Genomic DNA, 21,645 nt, shown 5'->3' on the forward strand with positions numbered 1-21,645 from the left:
GATTTTTCGAACCCCAAATCTGAACATTATGCCTATTAACCCTTCCTGATAGATGAAAGGGTGCCTCATCTGAGAATAAACATTTTTCCAGGAAGCCGGCATCATACACTCCTGGAAATTGAAATAAGAACACCGTGAATTCATTGTCCCAGGAAGGGGAAACTTTATTGACACATTCCTGGGGTCAGATACATCACATGATCACACTGACAGAACCACAGGCACATAGACACAGGCAACAGAGCATGCACAATGTCGGCACTAGTACAGTGTATATCCACCTTTCGCAGCAATGCAGGCTGCTATTCTCCCATGGAGACGATCGTAGAGATGCTGGATGTAGTCCTGTGGAACGGCTTGCCATGCCATTTCCACCTGGCGCCTCAGTTGGACCAGCGTTCGTGCTGGACGTGCAGACCGCGTGAGACGACGCTTCATCCAGTCCCAAACATGCTCAATGGGGGACACATCCGGAGATCTTGCTGGCCAGGGTAGTTGACTTACACCTTCTAGAGCACGTTGGGTGGCACGGGATACATGCGGACGTGCATTGTCCTGTTGGAACAGCAAATTCCCTTGCCGGTCTAGGAATGGTAGAACAATGGGTTCGATGACGGTTTGGATGTACCGTGCACTATTCAGTGTCCCATCGACGATCACCAGTGATGTACGGCCAGTGTAGGAGATCGCTCCCCACACCATGACGCCGGGTGTTGGCCCTGTGTGCCTCGGTCGTATGCAGTCCTGAATGTGGCGCTCACCTGCACGGCGCCAAACACGCATACGACCATCATTGGCACCAAAGCAGAAGCGACTCTCATCGCTGAAGATGACACGTCTCCATTCGTCCCTCCATTCACGCCTGTCGCGACACCACTGGAGGCGGGCTGCACGATGTTGGGGCGTGAGCGGAAGACGGCCTAACGGTGTGCGGGACCGTAGCCCAGCTTCATGGAGACGGTTGCAAATGGTCCTCGCCGATACCCCAGGAGCAACAGTGTCCCTAATTTGCTGGGAAGTGGCGGTGCGGTCCCCTACGGCACTGCGTAGGATCCTACGGTCTTGGCGTGCATCCGTGCGTCGCTGCGGTCCGGTCCCAGGTCGACGGGCACGTGCACCTTCCGCCGACCACTGGCGACAACATCGATGTACTGTGGAGACCTCACGCCCCACGTGTTGAGCAATTCGGCATTACGTCCACCCGGCCTTCCGCATGCCCACTATACGCCCTCGCTCAAAGTCCGTCAACTGCACATACGGTTCATGTCCACGCTGTCGCGGCATGCTACCAGTGTTAAAGACTGCGATGGAGCTCCGTATGCCACGGCAAACTGGCTGACACTGACGGCGGCGGTGCACAAATGCTGCGCAGCTAGCGCCATTCGACGGCCAACACCGCGGTTCCTGGTGTGTCCGCTGTTCCGTGCGTGTGATCATTGCTTGTACAGCCCTCTCGCAGTGTCCGGAGCAAGTATGGTGGGTCTGACACACCGGTGTCAATGTGTTCTTTTTTCCATTTCCAGGAGTGTATCAATACGCTGCAGCATATCCGCAGCAAATTGTTGTCGGCGTGGTTTGTCGTTTGGTGTCAGATGTTGCAGAATTTGCAATTTGTAAGCACACATATGAAGATGCTGGTGAAGTACACAATGCAATGTTGATGGAGGTACATCAAGTTGCCTAGATGCTTGAAGAATGGACTAACGTGGGCTTCTGAGAATCATTTGTCTGATGTCCTCCACTGTCTCTTCTGAAACTCCATAACATGCACCACCAGAATGTTCCAGAACACCTCTTGTTGCCAGAAACTTCCTATACCATTCCTTGTTTTCACATTAGGTGGATCACAGTCATATAGACGACAATAATTTCATTGCCCAGTAATCGGCAATTTTGTTTCTGAATACCACACTACTGCTTGCGTGCACTGCTGTGGAGTCACCATTTTCACTTCAGGTGACCATGCTGCACTCTGGCGATGATTCTTGGCACTTCTGACTGGGGAATGTAAATTCTTTCAGATGCTCTACAATGTGATGCATTTTTCATTGTCGTATCTACAGTGGTTTTTCTCTCCCTGGGTCCTTGAAATCAGGGAGGTTTGAGTGGGACACCCTGTACTGTCATGTGTTGTTACGCAAAAATAAGGGCAAGTCACAATTATGACTTGTATAAATATTATAATTAACTCAAAATATTGAAAACAACAGTTACATCTGTAGAGTGAAATAAATCAGCGAAAACCTTGTGGTATATAAGAAATCTATTTTAGTACCTGCTACTTCACTTGCATAGACTGTATGGCCTGCACAGATTTTTTTTTTTTTTTTTTTTTTTTAATCAAATTTTTATGTTGGTCACAAATTGCAATTCCTTCTAAGCTTTGCACACTAATTAAGCATGGTCTTTTCTGAACGTACTTTTGATCAAAAAGCGATTCTGGTTGCTGGAGTCCAAAGTTTTTGTTATTCGTGCCTTTTGCATTTGTGTCACATATTTTCATAGGAACTTTCATCCCCTAACAAATAAATTCTTTATATCCAACCAAGAAGTGAAATACCAATTTTCATATATATATTTTTAATGTAACGAAATATGTCCTTAAGCTTTTTTATCCATTGTTGCACTTCATTAGGGGTTGAATTTCCAGAAGCACTGAAACATGTATTTTTTTTAAAAATTCTAATTGAGGAGTCAAAGACCAATCATCATAGATGTAGCCTTAAAAATCCTTAAGGAGTTCTTTAGTAATTACTTATTTTCAAAACAACTTTCACCCTCAGTTTATCCCCTTAGTGCTTGAATTTCCAAAAATGCTCAAACATATACTTTGTATTTTCTGATTGAGACGCCAAATATCAGTTTTCATAGTTCTAGCTCCAAAATTCCCTTAATAATGACATACTTTCGAAAAGGCTTTCGTCCTCTATTTCAACTCCTTAGGAGTGAAATTTTGGACGATCCTTTCTTAAACAATGCATACAGTATAAGATTCCTCTCCAAACTTCAAATTTCTGTCCTTGAACAGTTTGGACTGGGTGATGGCGACTCAATGATTTATTTATTTATTTATTTCGTGTTCCATAGATCCATATAGGAACATATCCCTGGATATAGAATGAGTCAAGGTCTTTACAGATTATTGTTTTGTGCACAGATACATTGATCTTATCATTAGATTAAAGAAACTCTGAAGTTCAGCATATACCCTTACATATTAGTTAAGATACAGGACATCGGAAAGAATATACAGTCGTACATAAATTTGGGTATTGTTCTTAAGTTATACAGGCGTCATATACAGTCATACGGAAATTTGGGTATTGTATTAAGTTACACTGTAGTTACAGAGTATGATTAATCAATTGTAGATGTCACACAGTAAGGTTTAAGCACAAACAAGAGATTCAATGCATTTTTGGTAAGAAATTCATCAATACTGTAACAAGATTCATCTAAAAGGAACTGCTTCAGATTTTCTTTAAACTTTGGCATGTTTCCAACCAGTTCTTTAATGTGTGGTGGGAGGGCATTAAAAATCTTGGTGCCACTGTATAAAACCTCCTGATTCTATTTCTGCCCCTTAGGGGTTGAATTTCCAAAAACAGTGAAACACGTATTTTTTCATCTCTAACCGAGAAGCTAAACACCAATTTTCATAGACACAGCTTCAAAAATGCTTTCACAATGAAATATTCCTATAAAAACTTTCATCCTCTATCAGCCCCATAGGAGCTCCACTTCCAAAAACATACATTTTTTTTATTTGTAACCTAGAAGTCAAATTTCATTGTTCATTGATGTAACTTTAAAAACACTGTAATAGTTTTTTAATAATGATGTATTTTCAAAAAAAGCTTTCACCAACTATTTCACCCCCACAGGGTTAAATTTCCAAAAATGCTAAAACCTGTATTTCTTTATTTCTGACTGAGAAACTGTATACCAGTTTTGGTAGGTGTAGCTTCAAAATTGCCTTAAAAGCGATGTTATTTTTTTTTTTTAAAAAAAAAACAAAAAACAAAAAACAAAAATTTCATCCCCTATTTCACCCTCTTAGGGTTGGAATTTCAAAAAATCCCTTCGTACAGTCAGGACATTGCCTTTTATATACAGAGATCTTTGGCATGGCTACTTTAGATTGTCATTCATAAATTCTGTTTAGCAACAATTCTTAGTTTTAGTTTCGCCTTGAATCCTTTTCTATTTGACATTAAACTTTCAGGTGGCTTGTTGTACAGTGGAACCCACATCTTCCTTATGCTGCTTTGATCTTTACACAGCCACTGACAAATTATAGATACATCATTGAAATGAAGGGCCTGATAATGGTGGATGTCTTTATTTTTTTATTATTATTATTATTCACGTTTGGGCCCTACTGGACCACGCGAAGTACAATCACGGGGCATCCAGTTATTTTCTTTTAGACTTTCTCTCTGCCCAAATTGTTTTCATTCTCTCGGAATGAGCTCTTTTCCTTTCATCAGACCATGTGGTTCCAGTTTTCTTTGGTTTTTCAGCTTGACCAACTACCCAGTCATGAATTTTTTGCCTAAATAATTTTCTGTCTTGAATTTCATCTTGTTTTATATCTGCCTCTTTCATGTCCTCTTTTATAGCAGCAATCCATTTTATTGTCTCAAATTTAGCTTTACTTCGATTTTCATAGAATTCCACTACTTGTTTAGTTAGTCTGGTAGCATCCATTCTTTTAATATGCCCATAAAATTTTAATCTGCGTTTTTTCATATCCGAATATATGCTGGTGTATTGTTGAATTTCACTATTTGCTCTTAGCCTGTATGTTCCTTCTTCAGTATATTTTGGACCTAGAATTTTTCTGATTACTTTTCTTTCTCTTTTTTGGATTTCTTGAATGTCCTTTTTTCTGTTTAAAATTAGCGTTTCAGCCCCATAAAGGCACTCTGGTTTTATGACCGTGTTGTAATGTCTCAATTTAGTGTACCTCGAGAGACATTTTTTGTTGTAGATGTCTTTTGTAAGTCTAAAAGCTGTCTCCATCTTTTGACAACGAATTTCATTTCCAATTTTTTCTAGACCAGTCTCTGAGATTGTTTCACCTAAATATTTGAATTGCGAAACTCTTTTGATTTTTCCATACTTAGTTTCCAAAAGTTTGGGTGCCAGTTTGTTGCTAGTCATATACTGTGTTTTTTCAAATGAGATTTGGAGACCTACTCTTTCTGCTGTTTCTTTAAGAATTTCTATTTGTTTCTGAGCAATTTGGATGTCCTGCGTTAGAATAACCAAGTCGTCTGCAAAGGCCAAACAGTCTATTCGAATATTTGTTCGTCCTAATTTCACTGGTTGGTCAATTTTGAACTCCAATTTTCGTTCGCGCCACTCTTGTATTACTTTTTCTAGAACGCAGTTAAATAGCAACGGAGAGAGTCCATCACCTTGCCTCACGCCTGTTTTTATTTCAAAGGATTCTGAAATTTCTCCTCTGAACTTTACTTTTGATTTTGTACCAGTTAGCGTGTCTCTGATAATTGCCGTGGTTTTAGGATCCAGGCCTTGTTCTTTCACAATTTGGAAAAGAGATTCACGATCCACTGAGTCATAAGCCTTTCTAAAATCTACAAAGGTACAAACTAGTTTTTTATTGTAAATTTTTTGATGTCTGAGAATTAGTTTGAGGACTAAAATCTGTTCTGGGCAAGATCTATTTGGCCTGAAACCTGCTTGATATTCGCCAATTTTCCATTCAAGTTGTTGTTGTGCTCGGTTCAGAAGACATTGAGAGAGGATTTTGTATGTGACTGGAAGAAGAGAAATTCCTCTGTAATTATTAACATCAGTTTTGTCTCCCTTCTTATGAAGTGGGTGAATCAAGGCGGTTTTCCATTCATCAGGAATTTTTTCAGTTTGCCAAATGTTTTGCATGATTGAAGTAATTTCTTTAATGGTTTTTGGACCAGCTGCCTTTAAAAGTTCTGCAACAATTCCATCTTCACCAGATGCTTTGTTGTTTTTCAACCTATGAATTTCTTTAATGATTTCCTCTTCATTTGGTGCAAGTGAAACTGGATTGCATTGTTGGGGAATTTTTGGTGGAAATCTTTCTGTGGGCTCGGGGCAATTTAGAAGATTCTTAAAATATTTAGAAAGTTCTTTGCAATTTTCTTGGTTGTTAAGAGCCAACTGTCCATTTTCCTTCTTGAAGCAAAGATTCTGGGGTTGGTACCCCTTTATTTTGGTTTTAAAAGTTTTATAAAAATTTCTGGTATTGTATTTCTGAAAATCTTCTTCAATTTCTAAGAGTTGACTATTCTCATATTGTCTTTTTGTTTGTCTAATTAGTTTTGAAGTGTCTTTTCTAGTTGTCAGGAATGTATCATATGTGTCTTCTGTCTTGTTGCTATTCCATGCTTTAAATGTCTCTTGTCTGGCTTTGATTGCATGATCACAGTTTTCATTCCACCAAGCATGTTTCTTGTGTTTTCGTAAAGGAATTTGATCTTGAGCTGTTTTGATAATCTTGTGTTTGAGTTGTTCCCAATTTTGTGCACTTGTTTTGTCAAATTCGTCTGCTAATAAAGATGGTTGGATTTTACTGGTGTCAAATTTGGGGATTAATGGTGTCCTTTTGTTGAAATTTTGGGGTTTTAGCTTTAGTTTCACATGGGTTAAGTAATGGTCTGAGTCAATATTGGCGCCTTTACGAACTTGAACATTTAAAATTTCTTTGTGACATGGATACGAGATTGCAATATGGTCAATTTGGAATTCACCTATGTCCTTGTTAGGTGATCGCCATGTCTTTTGTTTTGAAGGTTTTTTCTTAAAATGACTTGACATAATTTTGAGATTGAAATTTCTGCAAAATTCTACCAGCCTCTTTCCATTTTGATTGGTCCATTTATGTGCAGGGAATTCACCGACCGTTTTTCTACATTTTCTCTCTTTCCCTAACTGTGCATTAAAATCACCCATTAAAATCTTTACATAATTTTGAGGAATTTTGGAGACTGTATTCTCTAACACTTCCCATGACTTATTTACTTTTTCTGGATTTGTTTTATTCTCCTGGTTGATAGGCATGTGTGCGTTAATTAAACAGTACATTTTATTTGCACATTTCATGGAAATTGTCATTAGTCTGTTGTTTACTGGATTTACTTCGATTACGGAGCCAAGAATGTCTTGCGAAGTTGCGAACGCAACACCCAGATGCGGAGTGTTTTTAAGAATTCTTTTGTCTGTTTTACTTTTAAACAATCGGTAGTTTCCAAAATCCGTGGTATTCTCATCAGGCAACCTTGTTTCTTGCAGGGCTAAAATTTTGATATTTTGTTCTTTTAGTGTGTCTCCTAATTTATAGAGTTTTCCTGGTGTCAAGAGAGAGTTAATATTGATAGTTCCAAAAAATGTTTCGACCTTGGGCATGAGTCGGTCAAACTTTTATAAAAATATGTAAATTTTCATGAATAAAACACACTGTTTTGTGACACACTGTTTGGTGAATGCAAATATAAAGCATGTGGGCAGGAAGTTCAGCTGCAGAAATAGATGTTTAATGGTAGAGGAGAGAAGAACATGTCTTATCATCTTAACCATTCTCGTATGCATGATAAATCTCTCCCTGTGTGAGATGCCCCAAAAGTATTACAATAGATGAATACTGACTTTACTAGTGAACAAAGTATGCATATTTCAGTGTTCTGTTGTCACAGACTGCAATTACGATGGTAATGCATAGCACAAACTGCTTAGTCTATTTATTAACTATTTTTATTTATGTCCTGCTTTAGAGTGTCATCTATTTACACTTTGAGGAATTTAGTAGTTACCTCTTGATTTATAGACACATTTTCACCATCTAAAGTTGTCTGTCCTTGATGAATTTATATGTGGGGGGCCAAAATTTATATACATAGTTTTGTCTTTATTCAGCAACAGTTTGTTTGTGTTTAATCGATTTACCAACTTATAGTTGGACCATAAATAGTTTGGACAAGAAGAGAATAGAAGCTTTCGAAATGTGGTGCTACAGAAGAATGCTGAAGATTAGATGGGTAGATCACATAACTAATGAGGAGGTATTGAATAGATTTGGGGAGAAGAGGAGTTTGTGGCACAACTTGACTAGAAGAAGGGATCGGTTGGTAGGACATGTTCTGAGGCATCAAGGGATCACCAATTTAGTATTGGAGGGCAGAGTGGAGGGTAAAAATCGTAGAGGGAGACCAAGAGATGAATACACTAAGCAGATTCAGAAGGATGTAGGCTGCAGTACGTACTGGGAGATGTCGAAGCTTGCACAGGATAGAGTAGCATGGAGAGCTGCATCAAACCAGTCTGAGGACTGAAGACCACAACAACAACAACAACAACAACGGTTTGTATTTGAAATCAAGTTATGGAGCTCATTAGCACAGTGATTTGAATGCACTATTTGATGTCATCAGTAAATATTACTGGTAGATCTTTCTGAATGCTTTAGGACAAATAATTGATAAACATAACAAACATAAGTAGACCAAGTGTGGAGCCATTAGGAATGCTTGACCATATGACTTGTTCCTTGCTCCAATGTATGCTTCCAGCTGTTTTTGATATGTGCTCTGTGAGACTGGAGCAAAACCAATCATTGGATTTTCCACTTATTCTGTACTGTAGCAGTTTCTCCAGAAGTAATTCATGACTGACCATACTGAAAGGTTTTGTGAGATCGAGGAATACTCCTGTTGTATGCTTCTGTCATTGAGTTCACTGTAAACTTTATTTGGAAATGAATATAGGATCCCATTTATTGATCTTCCATTTCAAATGCCAAATTGATGAAGGGTCAATAAACAGTTGGTTTCTAGGAACTTAATAACACAGTCATATACTGATTTTTCAAGAACCTTGGATATGCTTGACAAGATTAGTATGGCTCTGTAGTTATTAACATCACTCCCTTCATCCTTTTAAAAGAGAGGAACCTCCTTTGCTGCCTTGAAATTTATATTTGACAGGATATGGGAGACATGATGTCACATTTATTTGAGAGGAGATAACTGATATGCTATCAAAACCGCAAGAGATTGATCTCTGCTGTATTTCACCTGATGTGACTAGATCAAGAAACAATATTTTGTGGAATAACTGTAGGTCTGGAAAGAGAAAGGGGACCAAGCAAGTAGCTAAATTTTGTGGTGTTAAATTATAAGTATTTAAATTTTTTAATATGATTAGCTACCACTTTAAATGAACTAGAACATCAAATGCCTTTTTTATTATTTAGTTACAGACAAGTTTTAAGTGTGTTATTAATGCATTTCTTGTTTATTTAATGTCTGTTCCTAATTGTATGTATTCCTGTATTGTAAGAGTGCCACAGTCTGTTGAGTAATGACAGGTGAGTGATTAAAGTGTGATAATAAATTCTAATAAATCATGAGATAGCATTTTTTTCAGCTGCTTGAACACCAGTTCATAATAAAACAGTTTTACCCCAGCACTAATGCAAATAAACAGACCACACTAAAGAGGTTCGATGTATCATAACTATTTAGCAGATTATGTTAATTATTAGGGAAAGTAATTAGTAAGTATGAATTTTTTCACACTCAAGAAAAGAAAAAAAAGTAATTTTTCAGCACAGACTTCTTGGTAACCTCATACAGTACACTGATGTCTTTGCCATGCTGCCACATTTTATAATTTCCCTTTAGAATGCACATCCTTCATCTTTTTGCTCCTTCTAAGTAAATGAAATGGCTTTTAAATTATATAATTACTTGTTTCTTAACTTTGTATTCTGTGTCTGTTAACACAGGGGTTCGCAGAATCTGCAGATAGGTATTTTGCATCCTCAGAGTGTTGCTGTCTATAGTCTCGTAACAAGACACGGGGCTGCAGAGCATGGTATGTATTTTTCAATGGTCAGTTAATGACATCTTATATTAATAATTTGGGTAATATTAAATAAAGGAAGCAGTAAAAGTAAGCACTCCATATATGCAACTCGGTGGGGTCCAGAAGCTTAGCAACATTTTCACAATTGTTCATCTTTCTGTCGACCACTCAACACCTGAACAATAGACTATTTGGTTATGCATTCTATTATCTTTTATAGTTGACACACTTTTGTGTGGTATCGGATGTTTGTATTCTTTTACAATCTGCTCACACCATTGCAATGAATATTTTTGTTGCAGCATTTTATATTAAAGTAAGAACTGTTCAGAAAATAACAGCTAGGGAGACATTCTTTTACATGTCTAATTTTGGCTTTTTTCCAGGCGATCAAAGAAGTTTGGCATTGGCATATGAACATCAGCTGCGGCGATCAGCATTTAATATGGTCATTGGTCCATTTGGTGGTGCAAGAAGCCGTGATTTTATTTGTGTACAGTCTCTTGATGGAGCTTTATGCTTTTTTGAACAAGAAACTTTATCTTTCATACAGTTTCTACCGAATTTCTTATTGCCAGGGCCAGTCGTATATTTAGTACAATTAGACGCATTTGTTACAGTCTCTTCACATCTTCATATTGAATGTTACAGGTATGTTATTAATTCAACTTTAATCTTGAAGTAGCATTTATTTGAGTTCTCTCTCTCTCTCTCTCTCTCTCTCTCTCTCTCCCCCCCCTCTCCACTTAAGCTCTGTTGATGTTACAATTATGTTTCTCATATGTCTATGAAATTATTTCATTGTGGTATTATAGCTCCAACTCTGGACACGCCATTTTCCACAGATTCCCCTACTTCGGTGGAATTAAATCTATCTGTTCTTGTTGCCACCCTGGCTGACTCATATATAAAATGAGAACAGAACCTAAGAAGTGGCCATAATATCATTAAACTATGAGTCCCCCCCACCACCAAAGCAAATCATGAGATACAACTACATAAACAAACAATGTTTCCTTTTCTCTTACTTAGTTACCAGCAACTTGCTGAAAGAAGTAGAATCAAAGACCAAGATGTCCAAGAAGGGAGAAAATTGGTTGCAGAGTGGTCTTACAATCTTGGAGAAGCAGTTATTGATATTGAAATAGTTTCGTGGACCTCTCATGATGACATAGTAGTGCTGGGTGAAAGAAACTTCTTCTGTGTACAGCAAAATGGTATATTAAAGTTTATGAAGAGATTAGAATACAGACCATCCTGCTTTTATCCATATATAGCTGGTAAGTAAGAAGTATTTTTGCATCGCTGAAGCGCTTGATCATTGAGTTCAATGGCATTATTAAAATTCTGCAATAGTTTGTCAATGCTTCGCCTCCTCAAAATATCATAGAGTTTTTGTGACACCATGTGTCACAATACCCTTGAGCATCAGCAAAATTTATTGTGCCATGGAATTTTTAACAGTATTTTCATATTAATTTCCTTTTCAATGACTATAAACTGCATACTATAGAAGAGAAATACTGCTTTTGTAAACCAATGTACTTGATGCCAACTGAGAAGTGTAATTTCGAACTTCATGGGGACTGTGGTATAAATTTTGAACCACTCTTCATCTGGAAATTGAGGAAGTGACCCCTGCTTTATTAATTTACAAATGTACAGTAAGTGATATTATTGCATTTAAATGTGTCCAAAACATACCACACAGTTATTATGCTTTAAAATAAAGACATTATCACACTTTTAAACAAGGCAGTAATCAGCCACAGGCTTCAAGAGACAGAAAAATCTATCCTACATGCATTTTTCTCCATGCACTCATTTAGCTTGTATATCCAATATTGTAGTGATTTGACAGTAAAGTAACTTATTATCTAAATCATCATGGAAATATAGAAAATTTGACTGTGGTTAATTTTGAGATGATGTTTTCGAATTTTAACAGAGTTAATGCCAAAAATTATAGTATACTTCCGCACCGATTTCAAAAATTGGTTGTACCCAAAAGTCACTTGTTGAAGAAATGATTTGATTTTGCATTGTACATATTTCTATGTAACAATTGTTGTTAGGAAAACTGACAATTTATAGTAGATCAAATGTTGATCATTTTCAATGCAAAACTCACCACCACAATTTAATCTGGTTTGCTACTATATAATGTTTGCAGTTGTGAGGCACACACTTCAGGGATATGTAAGAAATATTGTACAAGGTCTTTTCAAAAAATTCTATAATTTTGTCCACAAAGTTTTTCTACACTTACCTTTCAGTTATTGTGTATGGTCTCCTTTGAAATACTAACCTCCACAATCAATACAGAGCTCCCAATGCCATTTCCACTTCGGAAACAATTTTGGTATGCCTCTTGCTGGATCATGTGAAGCATCATCTGTGAATTTTCTTTTATGTCATCTGTGTTTGCGAATCATCATCCTTTCACCAGGGTTTTCTTCTTTGGAAATAAAGAAAAGTCCACAGGGGCCAGGTCTGGAGAGTAAGGAGGATGAGGCAGCACAGTGATTTCATTTTTTATGCAATAGTCATGCACCAACAGGCATGAATGTATGGGTGCATTATTGTGATGCAAGAGCAATTAATTGTCTCACCACATTTCAGGCTGTTTCTTTCTCACATTTTCTTGCAGGCATCACAACACGTACCGGTTGTACCATGATCTACAATTTGTCTCTGCGGCACTAATTCATGATGAACTAATTCTTCAAAGTCAAAGGAAACTATCAGCATGGCTTCGACATTTGACTGACCTGATGAGCTGTTTTTGGTCTTGGAGAACCTTTCTTGATGCATTGTGAAGGGTGAACCTTGATGTCAACAACATAACTGTAGACCCACATCTCATTGCCAGTTATGATTATCTTAATGAGCACATCATTCTCATTTGTGCAGTCCAAAAGCTTTTCAAAGATTGTAAGGTGGAAGTCTTTTTGGTCTTGAGTCATGAGCCATGGGACAAACTTGGTGCCAACATGTTGCATTCGAAGATGCTATGTCAGGGTTTCATGACATGATCCAACTGAAAAGTAACATTCTTCTGCAATCTCTTGGACAGTTATCCTTCAATTGGCATGCACAGTTTTGTTGAAGTTCCTGACATGAGCATCACCAGAAGATGTCAAAGGGTTTCCTGAATGAGGGTCATCTTTAACTTCCGTCCAGCCATTTTTAAACTGTGTGCACCATTTTTAACACTAAGTAAAGCTTAAGCACTCATCACTGCAGGCTTCCTGAATCATTTGGCGTGTCTCTGTAAAAGTTTTCTCGAGTTTCATGCAAAATTTAATGCGAGCGCATTGCTCCTCTAACTGTGCCATCTTGAAATTCGCAAACTCTACAGCACAACATTCTACTCAATACAGCACTGAACGATAACTAACAGACATACAACAACGAAACTACCAGCAGTTACACATTAAACACATGTGTGTGCAGGGATGCCATTTGCATATCGATCCAACGCACCATTGGCGTGAAACTATGAATGTTCCCGAACTTTTGATCATATATCATAAATAAAGTTAAATGTGCTTTCTCCAATACTACTGAGCAAGATGGCACAATGGTTAAGTCATTGTGTAGTGTTTCTCTGTCTGTCTGTCTATCTGTCTGCCTGCCTTTTCAAATTGCAGGAAAGTGTCCATTGTTATAAAAAGGCAACTAACTCTTATACTTCAAGGAAGAGGACCAAAAAAATTCTACCTCTTGAAGACCCAACAGTCCCTTTAATATTATCTTTGTCTTTACAAATGATTCATAGCTTAACTCTTTGGCATAACATGACACCCCTTAATGTTCTTCTCAGGTTTTTAAAATTTGTTCATATGCTACATAGATTTCCTGTGCTGTATTGACTGTATCCCCCATATACCTATACAATCAGGCCTTAGACTGTTTTATCTGGGATACAGATACATTAATGTTTCGTTTAGCTGTTCCATTCCACACTAAATATTGCTGTAACATTTCCATTTACCCAATAATTTCTCTTTTCCTTTGGTCTTGTTATAGTTTCCATATCGTAATGTTTCCTTTTTCTTTCCTTATTCTTTTCTTGAGTTGCAGATTCAGTGACTGTTTTTATGAAAAAGCACAAATGCAGTAAATATTATATTTTTGTCACTGTGAAATGAAATGCAGTGTATGTTATTTTTTCTGGTAAAGGAATACATTCTTTCATCAATATTACATTCTACTTATCAGAGCTAATTAACATGTAATCATTTTCTTTTCTTCAAACATTTCTCATTGAATTAGAAATTGACATAGGTTATTTTTAAGAAACAAAGAGCAGAAGTTGCATGCCATTTTGAAGTGCAGCATTGTATGATCTTTGGTTCGTGGAGCAGGAGTAATAATGGCCAGTATATGTGCCACAGTGGATGAACTGCAGTCAGCTACACACTCACTTGTCCCCATGAAAATAAAAAATACATCCCAGGATCAATTCTTATGACAATAAAAATTGTTGCGTATTAAAATACAAATTTTGTTAACTTCATTATAATGTACTGAATTACAAAACATAGCAAAATTTGAAACTATCTGTGATTGCATTAAGTGGTAGAAGTTTGGGTGTCAGCATCCACAGTTTTGTGACACTATATCTGCACTCATATTTTGAGAGCATAGGTTCAGATCCACATCTGAATATCTGTATTTACATTTTCATCACTTTCCTGAAATTGTTTAAGACAGATGGTGCAATGCTTTCTTCGGAAAGGATAAGGCCAGTTTCCTGCATCAGCTGCAGCTTATGCACAATTTTTTTCATATTTTTACTGTCCTTTAATGTAAATGTAATTGTTTTATGTTTTTAGAATTTATTTATAAAGAGAGCATCTTTGTTGGTGAATTATATTATTATATTACTGAGCTAGAACAATGAAGAATATATTCCACTTAATGTTAATGTTTCATGGATTCAATCATAAATTTACTCTCAGTAAGATAATATTATTTTCAGACAGTATCAATATAGTTCTTTTTCTTAAACAAAATTTGAATTTCATTTTTACAGAACAAGATGATGCAGTGGTTTAGGTGCTGAACTGATATTCAGGAGAAGCAATGTTCCAGTCCCTGTCTCACTATCCAGATTTAGGTGTCCTGTTTTCCTATATCAGTTATGGCAAATGCCTGGATGGTTCCTTTGGAAACGATGCGGCCAATATTTTTTCCTAACTTTGTTCTATTCGAGCATGTGCTCTTTTTCTGGCAGTCTCATTATTGATGGAAAGATGACTCCTCATCTTCCATCTTCTTTGATCTTCATTTTAATACTAATGTTTGATCTGAAATACTAGCATATTCTACTAAATTAAAAAATATATCTACTATCTGATTGGTACATTACCAACTATGTGTTAAGCTCCCTAAGATACTTGATAACAAAAGTCACTGCACTGGACAAGTTTTTTTTATCAAAATTAGTTATTGATATAGTCACCAATGTTTAAAAAAATGTTAGAACAACATTTCGAAATTAATTCATTTGTTGCAAACAATTTTGACATTGTTTCTATTTTCTCCAGCAATGCACTGAAAGTATTTTCTATTGTCTATGTAGTATTGCTGTAACATTTCCATTTACCTAATATTTTCTCTTCTCCTTTGGCCTTGTTATAGTTTCCAGATTATGATGTTTCCCCCTCAATATTTTTAACAGAACCTTACTCAGTACTGCTCTGTGCCAGTCATTTCTGTTTCTGCTTTTATAGTTATGAACATGTCTACTTAGATAAGAGGACATCAGGAAATGTAGATGAGCATAGATGAAGGCAGTAGTTCATGTAGAAGTCTGAAGGCAGTCTTTTTCTAGCAATGGCTAACAAACAGTTGATGCTGATGGTTCCATAGGAACAACTGTACCAGGGCTAACAAGCACATTAGTTTAGATACTGGAGCGTAGCTTTTATATTGTAAATAGTACTGCTTTGTTGAGTTAAAACAGAGACTGGAAATAGGGGCAAGTAAATTGAAAGTGTAACACACACAGTGGCCAAAGATGAGAGAAGGGAGAGTCTTGAGTTTCAATCAGCAGAGACGCATTGAATCTTAGTGTTTAATCCACTGTCATTGCTGACTTCCATGATCAATAATAATCATACATGGTTCTCAATGGTCAACATCTCCCATTATTCATATTACAGTTTCTTGTTGTAAAAATTACTGTTTCACTGTATGTATACTTTTCTAAACCAGCACACACTATCTTATTTAGATCTAGATAGTTAAGCAGGAGGACAAATTTCAACATTCCTTCATCTTTGTGTTGTGTTCTGGAGATTTTACCATGATTGACAGCATTTGGGATTGTGATAAGATTCAAAGAACACATCAATAAAAATAGCCAGTCTAAGTAACTTCTGAAGCTGTATTAACCATTAAATATCATTAATAATACTCTGTTTCTACAAAAAGAGGAAAAAAAGAAAAGAATCAACATGTTAGACAATCAGCAAAACATCACTGCACTGAAAAAAGTTTTTCTAATTATATTATGCAGTTGCAATTGGTTTGCTACTGTACACTTAACATCAACATGAGTACAATGGTTAATTTCTGAATATAACAGCTGTCAACCCTTTTGTGGCGGTGTTCGTAGCGACAAACAATTCGCTGTAGAAACGGCTTATGAAGTCACCGCCACACTTTTAATAGCGGGCCGACCGGTCCGCTGGAACAGTGAACAAAAAGATGAAAACCCAAACACTCTGATTAAATAAAAGTCGGTACTTATCTTTATTGATGAAGATACAGAAACACAATAGTGAACTCTGTGTCTACAGAGATCTGTCTAGTTCGAGTCGGAGCGGCTAGGTCAGCGTCGGCTGACAACAAACAACAACTCTGCTGCGATGAACACACAACTGACTAGCAAGTACACAATTCGGTGGCGAGTATACAACTGAGCGACGAATACAGAACTGTCCTAGCGCTCGCGACTCCAGCGCTTAAGAAGCCAGAAGCCAGCGGTGGCGCGCGCAGACTTGCGGCGATTTGCTGTCTCGCTGGCGCTGCTTATGCGGACGGCGTCCGGACTTTGATGCTGCCAACCTTTTGGCAGCGGGCTCGGGTGGCATTACTGGCTAGGACATAACAAACCCTCTTTAAGAATGCAAGTCTATTTACTTTTTACACTATAGCCTATCATACTACTGAGAGAGATTTTCAACTGTCAGTCAATTTATAGGCCTAGCTAATAATAAGTTGATTTTAAAATTGCAGGAATATCTTTGGATGATCCAAAATCTACATAGAAATTATTTGGTGATGGGACTCTGTTTATTCAATTCATCAGTACTTACTAAGCACTAAGGCCAATAAAAAGTAAAAATATAGGAAAGTAAGTGTAGATTTATGGTTTTTTGAAGAGTTCTCTGGTAGATATTCAGATATCCAAAAATGTTATCATTTTTAACTCTTGTAGGATAAATAAGTCACTTAATTGGCTTCAGCTGATCAACAAAGAAGATAATTGCACAATGCAAAAGGAAAATATACAAACCAAATTGGAATTTCTGTCTGCAGATCAGAATAATGTGAAATACATCTAAATGCAAAGCTTCCTGATCTGAGTGCTTTTTAACATCATACCATATTTCACTAAGCATGTAAAAGAATTGCTATTGTGTAGGCTGTTACAGGGATGTTACCATGATATTGAGACTAGTGAACATGCACTGATAACGATGCCATTGAGCAGTCTAAAATCAGTATCAGCATCATAAAATTGATACATAATTTTGTTCTGTTTATTTTTAGAATCCAGTGGCAAACTAATGGTTCTTATTGGGACTGAGATGAATACTTTGTTAATTTATGAGCAAACCACTCTTCGCTGGTCTTGTCAACTTGTTGTATGCCCTATTGCTGTGAAGAAGATAAATTTGCAGGTACGTAAGTTAAGTGATACTGTATGCTACATAAAAGCATTGTAAAAACCATAGAATAAAAGTATTCCAAAGAATATAATGCTTACTTACCTACCAGTTATGAAAAAATGGTTATATCTGAAGCTATGAGGTAATTTGTATTTAGGAAAACAGTTGAAACTCTAGATTTTTTAATTTACTGAAATTATTATTGTTAATTGTTATTTATTGTGACACTACTTTAAATACATAGGATGGAGAGTATCAAATAAAATATTAAATAATTTGTCTCTAAGTGTAATTTGTTCAAACTATTATCCATTGAGAAATGATTGACCCCTGGCTTTGAATTCCTATTCTGGCTACATCTTGTGATGAATGTCAGTGCGTTGTACCTTGCCAGAATACTGAAAATGTTTACTCATATTCTGTAAGTGAATATTATATTTTGGTTTAAAATGAGGTGATATAAATGAAAATTTTAATGAGACAGTGTGTTTTATCATACATATTTGGTGAGAGTTAACTTTGAAGACTCACTGAGCCAGACTACAAATACCTGTACAATTTCCTTTTCATAGCTTAAGGACACAACCATTCTTTATTTGCATATGGATTTTCATTGTTTTTGATGAGGCATTTCACTACAATAGTGTCAAATGCAAGACAATACGACTGAGTTTACCATAATAGCTAACACAGTGAACTAAAAAGAAGGGTAAATCTTGAATTTTTGTTTATTATTTCACATATAATTACTAATGAATAATCCCCACATTTGGAAGTTATGAATCTGTAAAGCAATTGTATTACTGATTGTGATTGATAAGAAGTTGTGGTGGAGATCAGTTGTAGTACCTGTATATTGCCAATGTTGTTATAAAATGTAAGTGGATAGATAAAAAATCTACTCACCAAGTGGTGGCAAGAGAAAACTTAATCTTTATATGTTTTCTCCTTTCACTGCTTAGTCAGGAGATCTTTTATCCATCCCATTACATTATATTTTCAAAAAATGATTATTTGCGTAAATGTTGTACTGTGCTATAAATGCCCCTTCCAACAGCAAAGAGTGGCAACTTCGTTTTATTGTTCCAATGCAGCACTGCAATGCTCAGTGAGTGTTATGTGTATAGGTCAAGAACCTGATGTTTCAAATAAGTAAAATGAGAAATTTCCAGAGTGAATCTTTTACTCTGCTGCAGACTGTATGTTGTATTTGAAACTTCATAAAAGATTAAAAATTTGTTTAGTACTGTAACTGTGGTTGTGATTTTAACTCAGAACCTTGCATTTTGTGGACCATATTTTTATCAATTGAGCTATCAATGCATGAAGCTTTATGTGGGGGTGCACGGAAAAAATTTTTTTAAAATGTTTTCAGTATTTTCGTCGATTCAGGCAGCTGATGGCCATCCAGAATGATATTTGTCTTCAATCAGTAGGTCGCCATTTTTAAATTATGCAAAACCACTTTTACATTTGAGTTTGTCCCATTGTGTCATCTTGGTAAGCTGTTTTTAACATTAAAACAGTTTCAGCAGCATATTTACCGAGTGGAAAACAAAATTTCACAGCTGGGCGTTGTTCACTTAATCTTGCCATCACAGAAAACGAAACAAGAAAACAACAGCACTAGCAAAAACAATCACTACAGATGAACAGAACAAGCCAGGCCAACAACAGAGATAGCACTGAACTGGCAATGTGTGGAAATATACATGCCTAGCGGCAGAAATACGTATTACCAATCTCCACCCATGGCAATGTTATTCCAGTTTTTTTGGATACCCCTTTGGACTTCCACTAGCACCCTCTTTCCTACATTCCAAACTTCCCAGCTTTTGCGACTGGCACTTCTAGAAGTGAAGTTTGGAAGGTAGGAGAAATGTGCTGGTAAAACAAAAGCTGCGAGGGCAGGTCATGAGTCATGCCTGGATAGCTCACTAGGTAAAAGTATTTCTCATGAAAGGCAAGGTTACACATTTGAGTCTTGCTTTGGCACACAGTTTTAATCTGTCAGGAAGTTTCAAAATGGGAAACTGTTCATGTACACTCAATACACAAGTAGTTATCAATAAATGAATGATGAAATGTGTTGTGCATGTGTAGCTACAAATGAAACCTCATTCTATGCTTTGTAGCAATGAGCTGGAAGCAATTTTCTGGGACAGGATAATAAATTAGGAAAAGAAAAAAAAAGCCTACCTTATATGCTTTTGCTGCAGTGAGAGGTCACGCTGCTATTGTAGTCAATCTACCTGAATTGGCAATTGTTCTGTAGCCTTGAGAGGACAGTGAGCTCTTTCTGCATATCAGTTTTTGATTTTGCCTCTGTGAATCACTGAATTCCTCCAGAAAATTTGGAGAATTCTTTGTAGAGCAGAGCAGTTCAACTGGAGAACATCATATATCATAAATGTCTTGTTTTTCTCTAGTTCTTGATAAGAACCTGCTGTTTCTCTACCAGCCACAGTACACAGCGTTATTTTCAGAGCATGCCTGACACCAGGCAGTAACTGTGGCACTTCACATACAGTGTAGTCAGTTTCCTCCTAGATGGCACTGATATTACGAACTACTGTAAATTTTTCGCACAAGATATTGACCTGCCAATAGTTACACTGCTATAACCAAGAGTGCTGAAACCCAGAAATATTTTTCTGGATCCATTAAATCATTCACAGAATGACATTCATATGCGGAGTGCATGATTTAAGACACTGCACACACACACACTCAGCAGTTAACCTGTTCTCAGTTATCACCAAATTCCAGCAGTTCTTCATTCCTACAGTTGCCTACAAGTTATCTACAGTTCCACCCAGTTTAAGTCATTGAACAGTTTATGCTGAGTGTCGAACATTACTCAAAGTGATAGTAAAAGTGTTCATTTATTGAGAGACTAAACATAATCTCTTAAAACTGTAGTTCATGTGGTATTCCAGTTTGATTAGTTAGTAATCATATGCAATGTTAGGTTAGGTGCAGTACTTTACATCAGTGCCACACCGTTCTCTGCAAGCCAACCTGAGTATATTTTGATGTACTTTATTTCAATAACTGATTGTTATTGTTTCTTAGGTGTTGCCTTGAGATTCTGTTTTAAATATCTAGGCCTTTGAAGAGCTTGTAGCTAGCATTCAAGCATTCCACTTACATTTAGCTACAGGCAGTCTGTTTCATACCATCTTTACGTTGGGCACCTACCTTAGGTAAACAGGACCCAAATAAGTTCAATTGTATTGAAATGTCAGTGTGGCACAGGCAATCACAAAAGTTTCATTTCTTTGTGCAGTACACTCCCCAAATGGAATTCTTGTCATCTGAAGTGCAGTCACTCATTTTGTGTGGATCAATATAGTCCCATGAGACTAGAAGAAAACACCAAGACATTCAGTAACAGAAGTCATCCTTTTCATAGATGGACATCATGATACCAGCTGTATTTTTTGTTATAAGGGTCCTGAGTTACAGCAGTCACCAATCTATTGGGTAACTTTTTAAGAATTCCCCTGAACCTTTCTTCATAATGACTAACAATGTTCTTAAAATGTATCACGTTTTTGCCTAATAAAACATAAGCAACCAATTTGCACACACCCATCTTTTTTTCAGTGTGGGACATTATAAATCTCTTCCCAGAAATACCCTTTGAATTTCACTTTTCTAGCCACTCTGCCCTTGAACATTTCCTCTGGTATAATCATATTGGTTTTTTGAGGCATAAGGCATTTTTTGTTCCTGCTTTCTGGAATGATTTTCACTCCACAAAGTCTCATCAGTGTAATAAGAGTCCATCCAATGTTTTCAATTTCCTACAAAAATGCATATACACTGAAGTACCAATGAAACTGGTATAAGAAGGCTTATTCAA

The 21,645-nt window shown here is 36.8% G+C and overlaps 1 protein-coding gene across 2 annotated transcripts in view; it reads left to right on the forward strand.

The window, feature by feature from the left end:
• LOC124799688 (protein PTHB1) overlaps positions 1-21,645 on the forward strand; it is a 101,673-nt gene that overhangs the window by 29,426 nt on the left and 50,602 nt on the right. For both annotated transcript variants that reach the window (XM_047262939.1, XM_047262940.1), the window contains 4 exons: positions 9,791-9,879; positions 10,257-10,521; positions 10,903-11,150; positions 17,659-17,789. In XM_047262939.1, coding sequence (XP_047118895.1) covers positions 9,791-9,879; positions 10,257-10,521; positions 10,903-11,150; positions 17,659-17,789 — 733 coding nt within the window. The remainder of the gene's footprint in view (positions 1-9,790; positions 9,880-10,256; positions 10,522-10,902; positions 11,151-17,658; positions 17,790-21,645) is intronic.

Source organism: Schistocerca piceifrons, chromosome 1, assembly GCF_021461385.2.
Source record: "Schistocerca piceifrons isolate TAMUIC-IGC-003096 chromosome 1, iqSchPice1.1, whole genome shotgun sequence".
NCBI lineage: Eukaryota > Metazoa > Arthropoda > Insecta > Orthoptera > Acrididae > Schistocerca > Schistocerca piceifrons.